The sequence below is a fragment of the Melanostigma gelatinosum genome (assembly GCF_949748355.1).
Source record: "Melanostigma gelatinosum genome assembly, chromosome: 13".
NCBI classification, from domain to species: domain Eukaryota; kingdom Metazoa; phylum Chordata; class Actinopteri; order Perciformes; family Zoarcidae; genus Melanostigma; species Melanostigma gelatinosum.
The window spans coordinates 1,390,084-1,414,160 of record NC_136646.1 but is presented as its reverse complement, the minus strand read 5'-3'; the positions used below and the strand labels follow the sequence as shown (position 1 = coordinate 1,414,160).

General features: G+C 41.9%; 1 protein-coding gene across 1 annotated transcript; it reads left to right on the top strand.

Annotated features, from left to right (window-relative positions):
- Positions 1 to 138: 138 nt before the first annotated feature.
- On the top strand, positions 139 to 24,077 carry LOC306787315 (apoptosis regulator BAX-like; the record flags this gene model as incomplete). Its single annotated transcript, XM_079282433.1, has 6 exons — positions 139 to 166; positions 2,198 to 2,228; positions 2,548 to 2,625; positions 14,891 to 15,029; positions 15,803 to 15,907; positions 23,934 to 24,077. The coding sequence occupies 6 exons, from the start codon at positions 139 to 141 to the stop codon at positions 24,075 to 24,077; spliced, it is 525 nt and encodes a 174-aa protein (XP_079138559.1).

Sequence of the window (24,077 nt, the reverse complement as noted above, 5' to 3'; positions counted from 1 at the left end):
TCATATGAGTCGTGTTTAATCAGTTTTAATACAGTTTTTAAAGGAGCCTTTATCCGACAGTGAAGGAAAGGAGGCGGAGTTTCTGAGGGACGAAGAATTCACTTCAGTTAACTTTAGAAGTGTTTCTAGTTGGTTGCCATGGCGTGTGAAGGGAGCGGAATGTCAGGTAAGCTCAACGCACACTTAAAGACGTCCATTCGAGTTAAAGTGCATATTCCTATTTATCATGGCTGTATTTGTGTACATCGCCTGGCTGTATCCCGCACAGTGACACCATTGTGAACATGTAGGTGGAGGCAGGGCCGGACTGGCGGAAAAAAGTGGCCCGGGAGTTACTGTCAGACCGGCCCACTCAATACACCCACTCAATGCATCGCACGTATCGACCAGTCAGTGGCCTACTTGGAAAAATAACATACACTTAACATTATTTTGGATGATTACAAAGAAATTACATCATACATGTTTTTTTTAATAACATTTGGATCCACCAATTTGCCCGGATTATTATTATATATATATTATATTATTATTAATTATATATATAATTAATATATATATATATAATAATTTATATAATATATATAATAGATAATATATATATATAATAATATATATATATATAATAATTTAATATATATATATATATATTATATATATATATATAATATTATTATATATATATAATATTATATTATTATTAATTATAATATTATATAATATAATATATTATATATAATTATATAATATATATAATATATATATAGTATATATAATATATATATATACTATACTACTATACTATACACATTGTACTATACACTGTACTACACATTCTGTACATTCTGTACTAGCTGTACACCAGACAGGTTTGGCTAGCTGGATGACGTCATGTTAATAACGTATTTAGCTTTTTAAAACAACGGGGACGGATCCAGCACGGACAGTTACGGGAGTGAGGGATGAGGAGGTAAGGAAACATGAGAACACCAGGGTAGGGAGTGAGGGATGAGGAGGTAAGGAAACATGAGAACACCAGGACACACATGGAGAACTCTGTCAAGCTACATGTTAGACAAAGTGAACATCTTTTCTTCTACATAGCTGTCCTCAGTCTCATCTGCTTAACTTGGTCATGGAGGCATCAACATGTAATAGAGATGTTAAATTAACAGTGAAAACTCATCATAGCTTAATTTAACATCAGTATTCATAATAACACTTCATGTTTACTTCTCCTGATCTTTACCTCCTATAACAAGGTCCATAGGGGCATCTCAATGAATGAACATGTTATATTATATTATATAAGTGTTATTTACTGATTGTTTTCGTGTTGGAATACATGTTAAATATTTAACTGCCAAGTAATAATGCGTGTTTGATACTTAGATTTTTTTTGCATTAAATCATACTGGGATGTTTGCTGAAATTGATAGGATGGCCCAACCTAGAACATGTTCCAACAGCCGCCACTGCAGGAAACGATACAATCTAACGATATTCAGGTTACCTTTAATTACACAAGTTGGAAAAATGAAATGAAAGAAAACCCCTCGTTGCTGGCAGGATGTCGCCTGAAGCGTGGAAGTCCAAACTCTTAGTCTGCTTCACTCAAGAGAGCAATAAGATAAAAGTGTGGTACCTTAGTTAATGCTGCTGAATCGGTATTACATTACTTATCCCCTCCCCCCAAAATAAAGGTGCCACACCAGAATGCCGGCTCCGGCGCTGAATATATTTGAGGATGCTGATTGGCTAAATTGTATTTCACTCATTTATATCTTTAATCAGCATTAAAGCATCATTGGCTAAACTGCTTCATAGACCCGCCTCTTTGGGGCAGATTGCATGCTGGGTGTGTGTAGGGGTGCTGCCGGCTCACAGATGGAAACCACGAGTGTGAATACAGATCGCGAGGAGTAGTATAAATATCAGTCAGCGATTATGATCTTTAAGTATTAGAGTAAATTTAACGTGTTCTGTGAAGCATAGAATACAGTCGGGGTCGGCGATCTCAGAGCGAGGGCCGGTTGATGATGGAGGTGGTCCGGTATTGGACCGGCCCAAACCCCGTCGGCCTACCGGGGATACCGGGGGATCCCCGATGGCCAGTCCGCCCCTGCATGGAGGTTGTAACGCTGCCTTGTGTCATTTAACGCGAGTAACCCACTGATGCTGTTCTGTTCCTCCACAGACGCGAGGATCGGAGAGGCCCTGATCAAAGGGTGAGTCTCCTTTCTGTCAGTTGGCTGAAGTACGTTCTTCAGCTGCTTTACCTCACGTCAGTCCTTTGTGGAACTAAAGTCGTTATATCGCTCTCTTTAAAGCCACAACAATAGTATTGTTGTCATAGTGGAGCTCTACGCTGCTGTAAAAATCACATAAAGTCAAATAAAAGGAGGCATCACTTTGTCTGGAGCTTAATTTGATTTGTGTCGCATACACTCATCAATGCAGTTAAGAAGTTACCTTCCACAGCTTCAAACGGAGCCTCTGCACAGTATCGGGTTTGTGAAAGTGTTTCATCGTCCTGTTGTCCTGCAGGCTCATAGAGGAGGAGCTGAGGGACATGTCCTCGGAGGACGTCCCAGCGCTCACTCTGCTGGCTGTGGAGCATACTGAGCAGGAGCAGAAGATGGTGACCCAGCTGATCAACCGTATCCACAGCATCTGCGACACTATCCGAGCCGACGAGGAGTTACAAGAGTGAGTCTCTCGCCCGCTGTGTCTCAGCGCTTGTGATGCAATACGGAAAATAGAACCGGGGTAGATGTGTAATACGCGCTCCGTAGTTTCTTAACATTGTGAAGTTTTAGCCTGCTTCACAAAGAGGAGGCCGGAAGCACGTGTGTCCAGCTGCTTCCTACAGTTCACACGCTGCAATAATAAATCTACCAAAACTGGTTTACAATTAAAAGGATTTTAATCCCACCGATGCAAGTATGATTACAGTTAAACAATGGAGTACATACTCCTATGAAATATTACAATATTACCCCACTTTGGAAAAAACTCGTCCCTGGTCCCATGACACACAGCCGTCCCGTGGCACCACACGCTAAAGAGAACGAGAAAAATGCTTTTCTATTCCCGCCCTCATATCCGTTCGCAACTCCTCCCCTTCCGTTTATCCCAATTCCTATTGGCTAACTTCCAGGAGTGTATTCGCCTGTCTGGCTTTCTGTCCCTGCGTTTACTAACACATTCAATGTCGGTCAGTTATTGCTTAATCCCTTCTATGATAAACATTCCATATAATAGATAAGGCTTTGCAACTTTGGCATAAGCTTCATGTCTCAAATTCTACTGTTAGCTACTAATCCTAAAACACTTTATGCTTATCTTAATTATGCATTTCCAAAACACTTATGATGACTAATTATGAATTCTTAAATATGAATTATTAAACACTTTTATTATATCTACTAAACACACAGTTCTACGCTCAAATTTCTTACAACATCTACTTAAACTGCATCCTGTCTCTCTTTCAGAGCGATTGACGGAGTGGCTTGTTCCTCCAGCTCGAAGTGGGACCACTTTAAGCAAGTGGGGGCCAGAGTGATTGAGGAGGGGATCACCTGGGAGAGGATCGCTCTGTTCTTTTACGTTGCCGCCAAGCTAGCCGTCAAGGTGGGTTAGCTTCTTTTCTTCTCAGAGCTTGCCTGTCCATCAGAAGGTCTGGCAGTGCTGTGACCTGCCTCGATGAGGAGGGTTGTGTTCCAGCTGGAGAGGCGATCAGCGCTGATGCTCACTACCAGAATGATTCTTGTTCCTTGGAATGCATCTGTCTTTGCATGACCTACTGCAGCTGCTAGTGATTTATCAGGCGTCCATCGGATCGCTCAGCCAACTTTTGGCGCGTTTCACTTTGTATTTTCCATTCAAAGCTTTACTCATCACCTCAAAAGTGTATTGTTTTAATTTGAAATGTCTTCATTTGGGGGCTTTTCCAAACAAATATTGATAAAAAGTGATTGTTTGCGCTTCTGTGTGTATGTCACATATACATACATATATATATATATATATATATATACATACATATATATATATATATATATGAATATATATATATATATATATATGAATATATATATATGAATATATATATCTATATATGAATATATATAGATATATCTATATATGAATATATATATATGAACATATATATCTCATATCAGACAACAGTCTGATGTTCACTGATCCAGCCATGTTATTTAATTTGGCAGCATCGTCTCTTTGTGTATGGACCTCTTTGTGTTTCTGCTGTCCATCAGATGGTGGAGGCTCGCCTCCCTCAGTTAGTGACGGACATCCTGAAGTGGACCGTGGAGTTTTTCACGAACAATCTGCTGGGCTGGATTGTGGATCATGGAGGATGGGTATGTTGGGCCTTCATTTCTTCCATGTGCTTACTCTCAGAGCACTTTCCTCTCTACCATGTTGGTTCTGTGGTTCTGCGGAACGCAGCGACTCTGCGACCTTTGTTCAGTTAGCCTCTCTGTATGAGATGATACAGCTGTATAGATGAAGCTCTCTGCGTTTCCTTCTTGGTGGGACTGCAACAAGGCGGGGCCAGCCCTATAAATGCCAACGTCTGGCCCTGATGTACGGAGTATAGTTTTGGAGTTTCCCCGTTGACCGTTGCTCTTTTAAAATAAATAGGGGGGGACCCTCCTCCATAGAGTGCCGCAGGGATGACGTCATTTTGTAGAGCAAAGTTAGCTTAGCAGTGGTTCTCTTGACCAAAGACAGCCTACATGATTTTCCCATCCACGTTTAGTCTCATTTACCCACATGTTAGCAACCGGCTTAAGACACCTAAAAGCCTCAAAATTCACGAGAAGGGTATCTGCTGATGTATTTTATATTGTAGAACAAAGCGTAAACTATCATAAGCTTGTGTTAACCACAGACCTTATTTCAGGCATCCTACCAAAAACACATCAAAACAACCATTGACTTTGAGACGACTGAACAGGAAGTGCAAAAATGCTGAATCATTTCTGTGTTTTAGTCCCGCCCGTTTGCTCAGTGCTCCAATCAATTTCCCCATTTCCTGTTGTACTTCGATATGCTACGGTTGCTCAAAGGTAGCATTACTATGGAACTGAAGTTTTATTATACGCGCTCACTGTGTATGTAGACACATCTTAAGTTGGCTAATGTTAGCGAAATGCTAGCTAACTAGCTAATGTAGGGCTAAAGCTAAGTTGATCTGTTAATGTGAGATTCAGACATGTTAGCTTCCTCTGATCTCTGTGGTAACGTGAGAGATTATTAAGATGAATTATCGTTAGCCAGAAAAGATCACGCTAACGTTCCTTTGCTAATATTATCTCTACCTGCCGTGCCAACGTAACTTTAGTATTTGTCATTTATTTGGATATACACAAAGTCTGACACCCCAGCAGAAGTTACCTGTGTGTGTGTGTGTGTGTGTGTGTGTCCCTCCATCACATACTGTAGTCCTAACTGTTGTCTTATTGATGCTACATTCTGATACACAGAAATTGAATGCACCCGGCTAAACGACATTGACTAGCATCACCAGGCACAATTGAAAATGTAAATTAGTTCCACGTGTAGCTAGTACGTTGTACTGGAAGGTGGATTTACAACACTGCAGACCAGCCAATGAGAGAGAACCTTCACCACCTCGACACGGCACTTCCTGCACAAACCTGCTGTTTTTAAATAGCCAAGCATCAACAGCGACCGCAATATGTTTTGTATTCACTGGACCCAGATCTTGGGGGTGGGTGCGCAGTGGAAAACGAATAGAGAAGAGCTGAGAACAGAGCTGTACCGTGGAGACGCGGCATTAGTCTGATACGGGATTGACAAACGATGGTAGTGTTCACACATGAGACAACACACTGGCTGCGCAGTACGTTAGGGGTTAAGTTCCGGTGGTGGAAAAGTTTTCAAAGGAGTTTGAGGGGCTGAACATCACTGACCCAGCTGCTGCTTCAGCTTGTGAAGCTTTATTCACAGTTCTGCTCACCGTGAAGTGCACAGCAGCATAGCAAGGCGGATGGATATTTCTCATGTTTGTTGTCACTTCCTGCACCGACAATAAAACATTCCGGAGCCACATGGACGACAGATAGTCAATCACATTTGTAAAAAAGTAATCGGCATTTAGTGGCATGAATGTTTTCCAGATGCATGTTTTCCACACCAGGTGATCGGAGCTGTCTCTCCACAGATCAACAGTTTTTCGGAGCTGGAGGTGGCGTCCGTGCAGAGTGGGTCATCGCTGAGCTCCCACAGCTACGGCCTCATCGTCATCTTTATCACCGGCCTGGCTCTAGGGAGCTTCATCACCTGGAGACTGACCAGATGGCACTGAGGCTCGCATTTCATTCACACACAAAAGCAGCCCTGCCCAAACAACGGAGCCTGTGGCTTGTTACAATTGCTTTTTTGTAATAAAATCGTGAAGTCACAGCAATGGTTTGCACGTATTAATCAATGCAATTTTAGTGCTAAATGTGTGAAACATCGTAGAATGAAGCAGTCATTTGAGCATTCTTCACATACCTTCATCGTCGGACATGTCGAGGAACTCATTCATGGTCTCTGGGACATTGATTTTGTGTTTTTCTGATGCACTCTGTAAATGTGGAAAAAAGATGGACAACTGAAACTTGAATGTGCCTCATTGGGGCCTGTCTACAACATATTAAAAAAACAGGGCTCTGACATCTTCAGAAGTAAAAGATGGTCTGATCTCATCAAGAGTACGACAGGGACATGTACCCCATGCTGAAGTCTGAGTTTGATACAGGCAAAAATCAGTTCTAGATAATCTAGAGGGATTTTTCCAGGTGGTCCTATTGTAGGCCTTGTCCACAATGTGTGTGCACAATCTGGGGGTTCTAGGACCCATATTTGAGAAATTATGGCCATTCTTGCATATGCCAAAATATAAGTGACTAAGGCCCCAATTAAGCCCAATTAAACCCTTTGTGGCTGTTTTTGGGGACCTTACCTTGCAGCTATGAGGCCCAGATTATAGGTGTGTAATGGTGACGAGCCCCTCTTTGAGGCAGAAAAGGATTTAAAACCCTACCCCTTTTTAAAGTATAAACAGTTTGAGAAAAGACTGGTAAAATCTGGATTTTGACCACTTTTTAATATTGATCAATTTTAAAACACTTGTCAATGGCCTTCTTTGATGAAATTCACATATGATAGCCAAAACAGGACCCTCTTCAAGGTTCAATTGGATTCAAGTCATTAGCATGCTGCTACCGGAAGTTAGCTTTCCCAAGGTTCTACAGATATCTCGCTTTAGATCCTGCATCACCTTATCACAGGTGACTGATTTATGCAAAAATCAGGCAGTTCCAACCTTTCACTACGATTTAATGGCCCGTTTCTCACTTGCCAAAACAGGCCGAAAGATGAGGTCATATGCCTCAATTTTGACCTTTGGGGCTGTTTTTGGGGACCTTAACTTGCAGCTACGAGGCCCAGATTATAGGTGTGTAATGGTGACGAGCCCCTCTTTGAAGGAGAAAATTAATCAAATCTCTACTTTAAATTAAAGTGGACATTTTGAGAGAAAAGACTGTTGAAGGCCATGTCGGAACATAAGTGTCATCTGGGTAGAGACATCCATAGTTCACTATGGGAAAAGTGTTTGGAATGTCCCATTGAGTTTCATACCATTTAACGATGGGGCAAAGATGGAATGACTGTGAAAATTTCACGGTCCTAGCCCATTGTTTTATGGGGTAATTAGGCCAAATAACTTTAAAATGAAGAAAAATGCCATATATTACTACGGGAAAAGTGTACCGAATTTCCTATTGATTTTCATACCACGTGGTTTGTGGCCAAGGGCCGACTGACTGTGAAAATTTCAGCATGCTAGCCCATTGCTTTCTAGGGATATTAACTGAACGTCTATTTAAGCCAAATAAATGCTAAATGCCATGAATCACTATGGGAAAACTGTACAGAATTTCCCGTTGATATTCAGACCATTTCATCTTGGGGCAGAGGTTGACTTAATGTGACAATTTCAGCCTCCTAGCCCATTGTTTTCTAGGTGTCTTTAGGCAGAATTGAGTCAAAAGGCCGTAATTTCTACGTGTACGGAGTTTACCATAGCAGAAAGTGTACCATCGCAGAAAGTGTATGGAATTTCCCCTTGATTTTCATACCACATGGTCTTTGGCCAAAGGTCGACTGACTGTTAAACTTTCAGGGTCCTAGCCCATTGCTTTCTATGGGAATTCTGGCCGAGTTCGGTGAGAAATCCATAATTCACTATGGGAAAAGTGTTTGGAATTTCCCCTTGATTTTCATACCACATGGTCATTGGCCAAAGGTCGACTGACCGTTCAATTTTCAGGGTCCTAGCCCATTGCTTTCTATGGGAATGTGGGCCGAGTTCGGTGAGAAATCCATAATTCACTATGGGAAAAGTCTTTGGAATTTCCCCTTGAGTTTCATACCACATGGTCATCGGTCAAAGGTCGACTGACTGAGCAGGAGCAGAAGATGGTGACCCAGCTGATCAACCGTATCCACAGCATCTGCGACACTATCCGAGCCGACGAGGAGTTACAAGAGTGAGTCTATCGCCCGCTGTGTCTCAGCGCTTGTGATGCAATACGGAAAATAGAACCGGGGTAGATGTGTAATACGCGCTCCGTAGTTTCTTAACATTGTGAAGTTTTAGCCTGCTTCACAAAGAGGAGGCCGGAAGCACGTGTGTCCAGCTGCTTCCTACAGTTCACACGCTGCAATAATAAATCTACCAAAACTGGTTTACAATTAAAAGGATTTTAATCCCACCGATGCAAGTATGATTACAGTTAAACAATGGAGTACATACTCCTATGAAATATTACAATATTACCCCACTTTGGAAAAAACTCGTCCCTGGTCCCATGAGACACAGCCGTCCCGTGGCACCACACGCTAAAGAGAACGAGAAAAATGCTTTTCTATTCCCGCCCTCATATCCGTTCGCAACTCCTCCCCTTCCGTTTATCCCAATTCCTATTGGCTAACTTCCAGGAGTGTATTCGCCTGTCTGGCTTTCTGTCCCTGCGTTTACTAACACATTCAATGTCGGTCAGTTATTGCTTAATCCCTTCTATGATATCCCTTCTTTTCTTCTCAGAGCTTGCCTGTCCATCAGAAGGTCTGGCAGTGCTGTGACCTGCCTCGATGAGGAGGGTTGTGTTCCAGCTGGAGAGGCGATCAGCGCTGATGCTCACTACCAGAATGATTCTTGTTCCTTGGAATACATCTGTCTTTGCATGACCTACTGCAGCTGCTAGTGATTTATCAGGCGTCCATCGGATCGCTCAGCCAACTTTTGGCGCGTTTCACTTTGTATTTTCCATTCAAAGCTTTACTCATCACCTCAAAAGTGTATTGTTTTAATTTGAAATGTCTTCATTTGGGGGCTTTTCCAAACAAATATTGATAAAAAGTGATTGTTTGCGCTTCTGTGTGTATGTCACATATACATACATATATATATATATATATATATACATACATATATATATATATATATATATATATATGAATATATATATATATATATATATATATATGAATATATATATATGAATATATATATCTATATATGAATATATATAGATATATCTATATATGAATATATATATGAACATATATATCTCATATCAGACAACAGTCTGATGTTCACTGATCCAGCCATGTTATTGAATTTGGCAGCATCGTCTCTTTGTGTATGGACCTCTTTGTGTTTCTGCTGTCCATCAGATGGTGGAGGCTCGCCTCCCTCAGTTAGTGACGGACATCCTGAAGTGGACCGTGGAGTTTTTCACGAACAATCTGCTGGGCTGGATTGTGGATCATGGAGGATGGGTATGTTGGGCCTTCATTTCTTCCATGTGCTTACTCTCAGAGCACTTTCCTCTCTACCATGTTGGTTCTGTGGTTCTGCGGAACGCAGCGACTCTGCGACCTTTGTTCAGTTAGCCTCTCTGTATGAGATGATACAGCTGTATAGATGAAGCTCTCTGCGTTTCCTTCTTGGTGGGACTGCAACAAGGCGGGGCCAGCCCTATAAATGCCAACGTCTGGCCCTGATGTACGGAGTATAGTTTTGGAGTTTCCCCGTTGGCCGTTGCTCTTTTAAAATAAATAGGGGGGGACCCTCCTCCATAGAGTGCCGCAGGGATGACGTCATTTTGTAGAGCAAAGTTAGCTTAGCAGTGGTTCTCTTGACCAAAGACAGCCTACATGATTTTCCCATCCACGTTTAGTCTCATTTACCCACATGTTAGCAACCGGCTTAAGACACCTAAAAGCCTCAAAATTCACGAGAAGGGTATCTGCTGATGTATTTTATATTGTAGAACAAAGCGTAAACTATCATAAGCTTGTGTTAACCACAGACCTTATTTCAGGCATCCTACCAAAAACACATCAAAACAACCATTGACTTTGAGACGACTGAACAGGAAGTGCAAAAATGCTGAATCATTTCTGTGTTTTAGTCCCGCCCGTTTGCTCAGTGCTCCAATCAATTTCCCCATTTCCTGTTGTACTTCGATATGCTACGGTTGCTCAAAGGTAGCATTACTATGGAACTGAAGTTTTATTATACGCGCTCACTGTGTATGTAGACACATCTTAAGTTGGCTAATGTTAGCGAAATGCTAGCTAACTAGCTAATGTAGGGCTAAAGCTAAGTTGATCTGTTAATGTGAGATTCAGACATGTTAGCTTCCTCTGATCTCTGTGGTAACGTGAGAGATTATTAAGATGAATTATCGTTAGCCAGAAAAGATCACGCTAACGTTCCTTTGCTAATATTATCTCTACCTGCCGTGCCAACGTAACTTTAGTATTTGTCATTTATTTGGATATACACAAAGTCTGACACCCCAGCAGAAGTTACCTGTGTGTGTGTGTGTGTGTGTGTGTGTGTGTGTGTCCCTCCATCACATACTGTAGTCCTAACTGTTGTCTTATTGATGCTACATTCTGATACACAGAAATTGAATGCACCCGGCTAAACGACATTGACTAGCATCACCAGGCACAATTGAAAATGTAAATTAGTTCCACGTGTAGCTAGTACGTTGTACTGGAAGGTGGATTTACAACACTGCAGACCAGCCAATGAGAGAGAACCTTCACCACCTCGACACGGCACTTCCTGCACAAACCTGCTGTTTTTAAATAGCCAAGCATCAACAGCGACCGCAATATGTTTTGTATTCACTGGACCCAGATCTTGGGGGTGGGTGCACAGTGGAAAACGAATAGAGAAGAGCTGAGAACAGAGCTGTACCGTGGAGACGCGGCATTAGTCTGATACGGGATTGACAAACGATGGTAGTGTTCACACATGAGACAACACACTGGCTGCGCAGTACGTTAGGGGTTAAGTTCCGGTGGTGGAAAAGTTTTCAAAGGAGTTTGAGGGGCTGAACATCGCTGACCCAGCTGCTGCTTCAGCTTGTGAAGCTTTATTCACAGTTCTGCTCACCGTGAAGTGCACAGCAGCATAGCAAGGCGGATGGATATTTCTCATGTTTGTTGTCACTTCCTGCACCGACAATAAAACATTCCGGAGCCACATGGACGACAGATAGTCAATCACATTTGTAAAAAAGTAATCGGCATTTAGTGGCATGAATGTTTTCCAGATGCATGTTTTCCACACCAGGTGATCGGAGTTGTCTCTCCACAGATCAACAGTTTTTCGGAGCTGGAGGTGGCGTCCGTGCAGAGTGTGTCATCGCTGAGCTCCCACAGCTACGGCCTCATCGTCATCTTTATCACCGGCCTGGCTCTAGGGAGCTTCATCACCTGGAGACTGACCAGATGGCACTGAGGCTCGCATTTCATTCACACACAAAAGCAGCCCTGCCCAAACAACGGAGCCTGTGGCTTGTTACAATTGCTTTTTTGTAATAAAATCGTGAAGTCACAGCAATGGTTTGCACGTATTAATCAATGCAATTTTAGTGCTAAATGTGTGAAACATCGTAGAATGAAGCAGTCATTTGAGCATTCTTCACATACCTTCATCGTCGGACATGTCGAGGAACTCATTCATGGTCTCTGGGACATTGATTTTGTGTTTTTCTGATGCACTCTGTAAATGTGGAAAAAAGATGGACAACTGAAACTTGAATGTGCCTCATTGGGGCCTGTCTACAACATATTAAAAAAACAGGGCTCTGACATCTTCAGAAGTAAAAGATGGTCTGATCTCATCAAGAGTACGACAGGGACATGTACCCCATGCTGAAGTCTGAGTTTGATACAGGCAAAAATCAGTTCTAGATAATCTAGAGGGATTTTTCCAGGTGGTCCTATTGTAGGCCTTGTCCACAATGTGTGTGCACAATCTGGGGGTTCTAGGACCCATATTTGAGAAATTATGGCCATTCTTGCATATGCCAAAATATAAGTGACTAAGGCCCCAATTAAGCCCAATTAAACCCTTTGTGGCTGTTTTTGGGGACCTTACCTTGCAGCTATGAGGCCCAGATTATAGGTGTGTAATGGTGACGAGCCCCTCTTTGAGGCAGAAAAGGATTTAAAACCCTACCCCTTTTTAAAGTATAAACAGTTTGAGAAAAGACTGGTAAAATCTGGATTTTGACCACTTTTTAATATTGATCAATTTTAAAACACTTGTCAATGGCCTTCTTTGATGAAATTCACATATGATGGCCAAAACAGGACCCTCTTCAAGGTTCAATTGGATTCAAGTCATTAGCATGCTGCTACCGGAAGTTAGCTTTCCCAAGGTTCTACAGATATCTCGCTTTAGATCCTGCATCACCTTATCACAGGTGACTGATTTATGCAAAAATCAGGCAGTTCCAACCTTTCACTACGATTTAATGGCCCGTTTCTCACTTGCCAAAACAGGCCGAAAGATGAGGTCATATGCCTCAATTTTGACCTTTGGGGCTGTTTTTGGGGACCTTAACTTGCAGCTACGAGGCCCAGATTATAGGTGTGTAATGGTGACGAGCCCCTCTTTGAAGGAGAAAATTAATCAAATCTCTACTTTAAATTAAAGTGGACATTTTGAGAGAAAAGACTGTTGAAGGCCATGTCGGAACATAAGTGTCATCTGGGTAGAGACATCCATAGTTCACTATGGGAAAAGTGTTTGGAATGTCCCATTGAGTTTCATACCATTTAACGATGGGGCAAAGATGGAATGACTGTGAAAATTTCACGGTCCTAGCCCATTGTTTTATGGGGTAATTAGGCCAAATAACTTTAAAATGAAGAAAAATGCCATATATTACTACGGGAAAAGTGTACCGAATTTCCTATTGATTTTCATACCACGTGGTTTGTGGCCAAGGGCCGACTGACTGTGAAAATTTCAGCATGCTAGCCCATTGCTTTCTAGGGATATTAACTGAACGTCTATTTAAGCCAAATAAATGCTAAATGCCATGAATCACTATGGGAAAACTGTACAGAATTTCCCGTTGATATTCAGACCATTTCATCTTGGGGCAGAGGTTGACTTAATGTGACAATTTCAGCCTCCTAGCCCATTGTTTTCTAGGTGTCTTTAGGCAGAATTGAGTCAAAAGGCCGTAATTTCTACGTGTACGGAGTTTACCATAGCAGAAAGTGTACCATCGCAGAAAGTGTATGGAATTTCCCCTTGATTTTCATACCACATGGTCTTTGGCCAAAGGTCGACTGACTGTTAAACTTTCAGGGTCCTAGCCCATTGCTTTCTATGGGAATTCTGGCCGAGTTCGGTGAGAAATCCATAATTCACTATGGGAAAAGTGTTTGGAATTTCCCCTTGATTTTCATACCACATGGTCATTGGCCAAAGGTCGACTGACCGTTCAATTTTCAGGGTCCTAGCCCATTGCTTTCTATGGGAATGTGGGCCGAGTTCGGTGAGAAATCCATAATTCACTATGGGAAAAGTCTTTGGAATTTCCCCTTGAGTTTCATACCACATGGTCATCGGTCAAAGGTCGACTGACTGAGCAGGAGCAGAAGATGGTGACCCAGCTGATCAACCGTATCCACAGCATCTGCGACACTATCCGAGCCGACGAGGAGTTACAAGAGTGAGTCTATCGCCCGCTGTGTCTCAGCGCTTGTGATGCAATACGGAAAATAGAACCGGGGTAGATGTGTAATACGCGCTCCGTAGTTTCTTAACATTGTGAAGTTTTAGCCTGCTTCACAAAGAGGAGGCCGGAAGCACGTGTGTCCAGCTGCTTCCTACAGTTCACACGCTGCAATAATAAATCTACCAAAACTGGTTTACAATTAAAAGGATTTTAATCCCACCGATGCAAGTATGATTACAGTTAAACAATGGAGTACATACTCCTATGAAATATTACAATATTACCCCACTTTGGAAAAAACTCGTCCCTGGTCCCATGAGACACAGCCGTCCCGTGGCACCACACGCTAAAGAGAACGAGAAAAATGCTTTTCTATTCCCGCCCTCATATCCGTTCGCAACTCCTCCCCTTCCGTTTATCCCAATTCCTATTGGCTAACTTCCAGGAGTGTATTCGCCTGTCTGGCTTTCTGTCCCTGCGTTTACTAACACATTCAATGTCGGTCAGTTATTGCTTAATCCCTTCTATGATAAACATTCCATATAATAGATAAGGCTTTGCAACTTTGGCATAAGCTTCATGTCTCAAATTCTACTGTTAGCTACTAATCCTAAAACACTTTATGCTTATCTTAATTATGCATTTCCAAAACACTTATGATGACTAATTATGAATTCTTAAATATGAATTATTAAACACTTTTATTATATCTACTAAACACACAGTTCTACGCTCAAATTTCTTACAACATCTACTTAAACTGCATCCTGTCTCTCTTTCAGAGCGATTGACGGAGTGGCTTGTTCCTCCAGCTCGAAGTGGGACCACTTTAAGCAAGTGGCGGCCAGAGTGATTGAGGAGGGGATCACCTGGGAGAGGATCGCTCTGTTCTTTTACGTTGCCGCCAAGCTAGCCGTCAAGGTGGGTTAGCTTCTTTTCTTCTCAGAGCTTGCCTGTCCATCAGAAGGTCTGGCAGTGCTGTGACCTGCCTCGATGAGGAGGGTTGTGTTCCAGCTGGAGAGGCGATCAGCGCTGATGCTCACTACCAGAATGATTCTTGTTCCTTGGAATGCATCTGTCTTTGCATGACCTACTGCAGCTGCTAGTGATTTATCAGGCGTCCATCGGATCGCTCAGCCAACTTTTGGCGCGTTTCACTTTGTATTTTCCATTCAAAGCTTTACTCATCACCTCAAAAGTGTATTGTTTTAATTTGAAATGTCTTCATTTGGGGGCTTTTCCAAACAAATATTGATAAAAAGTGATTGTTTGCGCTTCTGTGTGTATGTCACATATACATACATATATATATATATATATATATATATATATATATATATACATACATATATATATATATATATATATATATATATATATATATATATATATATATATATATGAATATATATATGAATATATATATATGAATATATATATATATGAATATATATATATATATGAATATATATATATATATATGAATATATATATATGAATATATATATCTATATATGAATATATATATCTATATATGAATATATATAGATATATATATATATATGAATATATATATGAACATATATATCTCATATCAGACAACAGTCTGATGTTCACTGATCCAGCCATGTTATTTAATTTGGCAGCATCGTCTCTTTGTGTATGGACCTCTTTGTGTTTCTGCTGTCCATCAGATGGTGGAGGCTCGCCTCCCTCAGTTAGTGACGGACATCCTGAAGTGGACCGTGGAGTTTTTCACGAACAATCTGCTGGGCTGGATTGTGGATCATGGAGGATGGGTATGTTGGGCCTTCATTTCTTCCATGTGCTTACTCTCAGAGCACTTTCCTCTCTACCATGTTGGTTCTGTGGTTCTGCGGAACGCAGCGACTCTGCGACCTTTGTTCAGTTAGCCTCTCTGTATGAGATGATACAGCTGTATAGATGAAGCTCTCTGCGTTTCCTTCTTGGTGGGACTGCAACAAGGCGGGGCCAGCCCTATAAATGCCAACGTCTGGCCCTGATGTACGGAGTATAGTTTTGGAGTTTCCCCGTTGGCCGTTGCTCTTTTAAAATAAATAGGGGGGGACCCTCCTCCATAGAGTGCCGCAGGGATGACGTCATTTTGTAGAGCAAAGTTAGCTTAGCAGTGGTTCTCTTGACCAAAGACAGCCTACATGATTTTCCCATCCACGTTTAGTCTCATTTACCCACATGTTAGCAACCGGCTTAAGACACCTAAAAGCCTCAAAATTCACGAGAAGGGTATCTGCTGATGTATTTTATATTGTAGAACAAAGCGTAAACTATCATAAGCTTGTGTTAACCACAGACCTTATTTCAGGCATCCTACCAAAAACACATCAAAACAACCATTGACTTTGAGACGACTGAACAGGAAGTGCAAAAATGCTGAATCATTTCTGTGTTTTAGTCCCGCCCGTTTGCTCAGTGCTCCAATCAATTTCCCCATTTCCTGTTGTACTTCGATATGCTACGTCTGCTCAAAGGTAGCATTACTATGGAACTGAAGTTTTATTATACGCGCTCACTGTGTATGTAGACACATCTTAAGTTGGCTAATGTTAGCGAAATGCTAGCTAACTAGCTAATGTAGGGCTAAAGCTAAGTTGATCTGTTAATGTGAGATTCAGACATGTTAGCTTCCTCTGATCTCTGTGGTAACGTGAGAGATTATTAAGATGAATTATCGTTAGCCAGAAAAGATCACGCTAACGTTCCTTTGCTAATATTATCTCTACCTGCCGTGCCAACGTAACTTTAGTATTTGTCATTTATTTGGATATACACAAAGTCTGACACCCCAGCAGAAGTTACCTGTGTGTGTGTGTGTGTGTGTGTGTGTGTGTGTCCCTCCATCACATACTGTAGTCCTAACCAATGTTCCCTCTAATTTTTCATGTGTCTGGGCATACACACAAGCTCCCTGAGCACACTGAGGACCACTGTGAGCAACATCAGATGTGCACGCTGTGGCCACACACCAGTATCACACCTGTTCAAAACCTTGGATCATAGCAAGTTACATGGCTTATTAAAATAATCAAATTACAGCAGCAATTTTCACTAGTTTACTTTTAATATAAGTGATTTGACAAACTTTAAAGGAAAAAGACAAAAATCTTGTTGTTCATGAGATGTGTAGTATGTTTTATGTGAGAGTCCTGCTTGGCCATGGGAAGAGTCTTGCTTTGGCCTGTGTGAGGGTCCTGTTCTGGAAGAAATGATACATATACACCTTTCAGACATAACATTTTGTTCACATTAAAACATTCACATTTTGCACAATGACGTGTGCTGTAGCTTGTGATACAGTGTAAATTCCTGTAACTCTGTCTGTAAAATATGTAATTACTCAGTTTTTTATTATCATTTCTACTACCCATAAATTATCTAATAGTAACATAATTTAATGATTAATATCCATAAGTAAAAAATCTTAATAAATGTCACTAGAATATGCACAAATCTGACTTAAATGTTACCTTATTTTTCACGTCTGTCCTTCTCACTTCTCCAATGGTTGTACACTTTGTCCAGGTTGATGGCTTCGTCTGCTTCTTGCTTTGACTTTATGCGCATCAGCTGGTCCAAATGTGCCACTTCAAGACGATTTCTGGATGCTGTTTTGATTTAATTTTTTGTTTTTTCTGCTGAATGTGACGCTTGAGGTAGTCCAACTTCCATTCAGTCCACATTTTTCCCTCGGAAAACTCATTTGCTACTTTAGCTTCGCTGCATGTTTTGCAGAGTAGACCCTTCTCACTCGAAAAAGAAAACATCTCACCCAGTTTCACCGCTTGTTCTTCTATTTGAACATACTCCGACAGCCATTCCATCTTAAAAGAACCACATTTCTTTTTTCCAATGGCTTGGTGAGTGGATGTGTCGCTGCCCGTTCGTTTCGCCATGATAAGGGGTTAGCATTTGCGTCTCGTAACTCCGCCGCACTGTTGTTAGCTAGCTAACCTGCACGGCGCGAATGGGCAGGGCAATAGTGTCAATGCTATGATTGGCTGCGTAGCGTAAGTGAACCGAATCGTATCATTGGCTGGACACCTGTCACTCACTGAGTTACGTTGCAAAATAGTACAGAAAACAAAATTATTATTATTATTATTGGTTTAATTGATTAGATAAGATTAGGACTAATATTAGATATTAATTAATACGTTTATGTTGAATTTTATTTTATGCGCTGCATAGATTTTCTTGTGCGCTGAGACTGTGCGAGCAGTGCGCGATTGCTCAAGCGCGCAGCTTAGAGGGAACATTGGTCCTAACTGTTGTCTTATTGATGCTACATTCTGATACACAGAAATTGAATGCACCCGGCTAAACGACATTGACTAGCATCACCAGGCACAATTGAAAATGTAAATTAGTTCCACGTGTAGCTAGTACGTTGTACTGGAAGGTGGATTTACAACACTGCAGACCAGCCAATGAGAGAGAACCTTCACCACCTCGACACGGCACTTCCTGCACAAACCTGCTGTTTTTAAATAGCCAAGCATCAACAGCGACCGCAATATGTTTTGTATTCACTGGACCCAGATCTTGGGGGTGGGTGCACAGTGGAAAACGAATAGAGAAGAGCTGAGAACAGAGCTGTACCGTGGAGACGCGGCATTAGTCTGATACGGGATTGACAAACGATGGTAGTGTTCACACATGAGACAACACACTGGCTGCGCAGTACGTTAGGGGTTAAGTTCCGGTGGTGGAAAAGTTTTCAAAGGAGTTTGAGGGGCTGAACATCGCTGACCCAGCTGCTGCTTCAGCTTGTGAAGCTTTATTCACAGTTCTGCTCAGTTACTGTACATTACCAGGATCCTCTATTTCTGAAGTCAGTGAATTGAGTCTGACTTGCTGCCAGTCAGACATGTCCTTCACACCAGTCCTGGGCTTGTACCATGTGGAAACATGTGGAATCCTCTGGAATCCTCCCCCTTTACAAACTCAGATTGTGTGGGACACAGAGAAACAGACAGCAGCAGTACTTTTTTGTCCAACAAACTCTTATTATACCATTATATCATTTCCACTTCTCTAAATCATACTTCCTCTAACCTTGCATCTCGTTCACGTAACCCATGTGCTGTGCAGTGAAGTGAATCAGCCTGCATGTGACAGTCTAAACTTTCTTTTTTTTTTTTTTTCTTAACAGTTAACGTGACTTGCTGTATCTTTCTAAATTCTTCAATCTCATTCGAATACATATGTGGGTGTGAGTGGTGTTTGTCTAGTTTCTAATGTGTGTATTAAATGTACACGTTTGTCATCTAAAGAATCTAAAGTTAACTCACCCTCTGTGTTGTATTTGTGTGCGGGTCGTTGGTCCAGCTCTGGTCTCACTCCGGTCCCTGCTGCACCCCCCCTGATGGCTGATTGTCGAGCCCTCCCACCACTCCTTGTTCATGGAGCGTGAGCATCTGTTCCTCAATGTTCAAGCTGCCACATGTATGGCACACAAAGTCTTCAGTTGGTGTGTCTTTCAGCTTCCTCTCATGCCCTGATACATTATCAGTTGGGCATGCTTGCATCTGTGCTGACGAAACTTCTCTGTTGTCCGTTGGAGAACTGATCCTCATGTTCAGCATGCTGCATGTCACACAACTCTCTTGTGTGATGTTCTCCAGGCTTATGGATGGCGGAAAGCCTTCTTACAAAGTTCAGTCAGGGCTGTCACCGCATGTTTATACGCTACGGCCAGTTTTCACCATTGTCGTATGCACTCACTGCAGGTTTGAATGCCGCAGATATTTTCTGTAGTTGTGAGCATTGACATGGTACCTGTAGATTTTGACGAGTCTCGTTCGTCTTCTTCATCCTCGACGTGTTGAGTGGTGGGTGTCGTTCAAGTTGTTTGTGGCTGGGGAGCATACAGCAGGAAGCGGAATCCCCAGATCAAGACCAAGGACTAAAAATTAACAAAACAAACAAAACAAAACAGCTGCCGAAAGTTCAGCAGCAAATGTTAGACAACGTTGTCTCATGTAGAGATACAATTCTTAGATCTCTGTGTTTCTGTGTGTGCGTGCCTCTGTGGGTGTGTGGGTGTGTGTGTGACCCCTCTTTCAGCTGCTGCGAGCGAGTATGGTGTCTGTGTGTGTGTGTGTGTGTGTGTGTGTGTGGGTGTGTCTCACCCCTGCATTCCTCTTGGACATCAACTTATTTGTATCTGCTTCACCTTTTTCTCTGCTCCAAGCACGTTTTGAGTTAATCAAATTTTAATCGTAGGCTAAAACTGCCTCTTTCAGGGAATCCAAATTTTGTTCATTCTTCCAATTATTTGGCAGTCTGATTGTCCTTGTCCCACATTCATTTATTATCGGAGGTAAGACCTTGGCATCGGGCTGCTCAGACTCATTCTATGACTTTTATCATTCCCAAATGTTTCACTTTTATTTCTAAGTCTTTGACTCGGTCTTTCTTCGTACATTTAATCTGTTTCAATTTACCTTCTAAATCCCCTCTTAACATTTTGAGCTTAGCGGCGCTCAATGAGCCGTTTTCAGGAAAACCAAACTCCTTTGACCAGTACGTGAGGTATTCTAAACACCCGTTTCCATATTTCTGTTGCATCATATCAATTATTGGGCCCGAGGGCTCTGCGCTTTTGCTACTTTTTCCACCCATCTTTCAGGCGTGGATACGTTAACGTTACCTTTACAATACAGTCGTCACCATACAGCGTATGTTTATTCTATCGAAGGAAAACATTTTGCAAAAAACCTCGTTTGAAACTCACGCTATGTTGAAAAATCACGAATACCTTATTTCAAATTTATTTGAAACTCACGCTATGTTGGAAAATCACGAATACCTTATTTCAAATGTTATTTGAAGTTCACGTTAGTTATTTATCACGATTTTTATTCTATCAGTATAGAATTCACGTATTTGATCATTTTAACCACGGTCTTACAACAAACCAATTGTAGTCAAGCGATCTGTGTCTACGATCACCGTATAACACAATCCTGTCTTCTACTGAAAAGCGTGCAAATAGTGATATGCCAGAAAATGAAAAAGGGAGTTTACATGAACCACATTCGTAAAACGAAACCACGAACGTCAAAAATAATTGTTACCCAAATAATAAAAACAATGTATAAAATGACTACTTGACCATTCATCTGTGTCTATTAAATCATATGACCTTAGTATAATTTTACCATTACTTTTACAATTGGAATTTTAACATTCTTACCCGTTTGTAGAAATGAATTATTTTTCGTTGGATTCGCGTGCCGTCAATCAGAAACTCCCTCGGGTCTGCCGGTTCTTTCTCTCTCTTGTCTAATGAGGTATAAGACAGGAAACTTCAGTTCTGGATTCCTGGGAGAGGCCTTCTCCTCCGATCAGTCCCTCTGGAGCTCTGATAGACAGTCAGCGAATCCTGCCGACAACGCCAAATTGTTGTGGAATATTTCTATGAATAGTCGGGAGAAGAGTGTCAAAGTGTTATCAAATCAATGTCAAATGAAACAGAGTCTGGATGAACGATCAAAGTTGTAATAGTCAATTTATTTGCTTGCAAGCAAAGAGAACACAGTCTCACAGATACATCACCGTCATCTGCAAGAGGTGCTCTGACGACACATTCAAATGCATGGACATTTATACTCAGCTAGAATGCTGTTATCTTGGTTCGCAAACAAGAATAAACAGAAGAAGGAAACCAGTCAAGGCAGATGTTTTTCTTTGAAGCATAGTGTCCTGTCTACGATACCCTGAAGGCACTTTATGGCCTGTTTACAAATCCCTGTGTTATCAGTTTGCCCCACAATAAACCATGGATACACCCAGTCAGATGCGTCCTTTGATGTCACTGTGACCTGGTCAAAGAGTTAAGTCACAGTATTGCAGAGACGGAATAAACCTGTGAACCATCACACATCATATATGCCTGCAGAGGGTCATGCCCTTCAGCTGATGCCCATCAAGGGAAATACCGCAATCATGACCCCTGTGTGTGTCCCCGTCTTTAAAGACAGAAACAATGCACAGGAACAAACAGATAACAAGATAAACAAGGTTTAGTGCCTGAACTTCTAAAACTTACATTCTTTAACCCTAAAGCAGTAGACTGACATATTTTCCCATAACAGTTTCCTTCTTGGTGGGACTGCAACAAGGCGGGGCCAGCCCTATAAATGCCAAAGTCTGGCCCTGATGTACGGAGTATAGTTTTGGAGTTTCCCCATTGGCCGTTGCTCTTTTAAAATAAATAGGGGGGGACCCTCCTCCATAGAGTGCCGCAGGGATGACGCCATTTTGTAGAGCAATCCCACAAGTTAGCTTAGCAGTGGTTCTCTTGACCAAAGACAGCCTACATGATTTTCCCATCCACGTTTAGTCTTATTTACCCACATGTTAGCAACCGGCTTAAGACACCTAAAAGCCTCAAAATTCACGAGAAGGGTATCTGCTGATGTATTTTATATTGTAGAACAAAGCGTAAACTATCATAAGCTTGTGTTAACCACAGACCTTATTTCAGGCATCCTACCAAAAACACATCAAAACAACCATTGACTTTGAGACGACTGAACAGGAAGTGCAAAAATGCTGAATCATTTCTGTGTTTTAGTCCCGCCCGTTTGCTCAGTGCTCCAATCAATTTCCCCATTTCCTGTTGTACTTCGATATGCTACGTCTGCTCAAAGGTAGCATTACTATGGAACTGAAGTTTTATTATACGCGCTCACTGTGTATGTAGACACATCTTAAGTTGGCTAATGTTAGCGAAATGCTAGCTAACTAGCTAATGTAGGGCTAAAGCTAAGTTGATCTGTTAATGTGAGATTCAGACATGTTAGCTTCCTCTGATCTCTGTGGTAACGTGAGAGAGATTATTAAGATGAATTATCGTTAGCCAGAAAAGCTCACGCTAACGTTCCTTTGCTAATATTATCTCTACCTGCCGTGCCAACGTAACTTTAGTATTTGTCATTTACTTGGATATACACAAAGTCTGACACCCCAGCAGAAGTTACCTGTGTGTGTGTGTGTGTGTGTGTGTGTGTGTCCCTCCATAACATACTGTAGTCCTAACTGTTGTCTTATTGATGCTACATTCTGATACACAGAAATTGAATGCACCCGGCTAAACGACATTGACTAGCATCACCAGGCACAATTGAAAATGTAAATTAGTTCCACGTGTAGCTAGTACCGTACGTTGTACTGGAAGGTGGATTTACAACACTGCAGACCAGCCAATGAGAGAGAACCTTCACCACCTCGACACGGCACTTCCTGCACAAACCTGCTGTTTTTAAATTGCCAAGCATCAACAGCGACCGCAATATGTTTTGTATTCACTGGACCCAGATCTTGGGGGTGGGTGCGCAGTGGAAAACGAATAGAGAAGAGCTGAGAACAGAGCTGTACCGTGGAGACGCGGCATTAGTCTGATACGGGATTGACAAACGATGGTAGTGTTCACACATCAGACAACACAGTGGCTGCGCAGTACGTTAGGGGTTAAGTTCCGGTGGTGGAAAAGTTTTCAAAGGAGTTTGAGGGGCTGAACATCGCTGACCCAGCTGCTGCTTCAGCTTGTGAAGCTTTATTCACAGTTCTGCTCACCGTCAAGTGCACAGCAGCATAGCAAGGCGGATGGATATTTCTCATGTTTGTTGTCACTTCCTGCACCGACAATAAAACATTCCGGAGCCACATGGACGACAGATAGTCAATCACATTTGTAAAAAAGTAATCGGCATTTAGTGGCATGAATGTTTTCCAGATGCATGTTTTCCACACCAGGTGATCGGAGCTGTCTCTCCACAGATCAACAGTTTTTCGGAGCTGGAGGTGGCGTCCGTGCAGAGTGTGTCGTCGCTGAGCTCCCACAGCTACGGCCTCATCGTCATCTTTATCACCGGCCTGGCTCTAGGGAGCTTCATCACCTGGAGACTGACCAGATGGCACTGA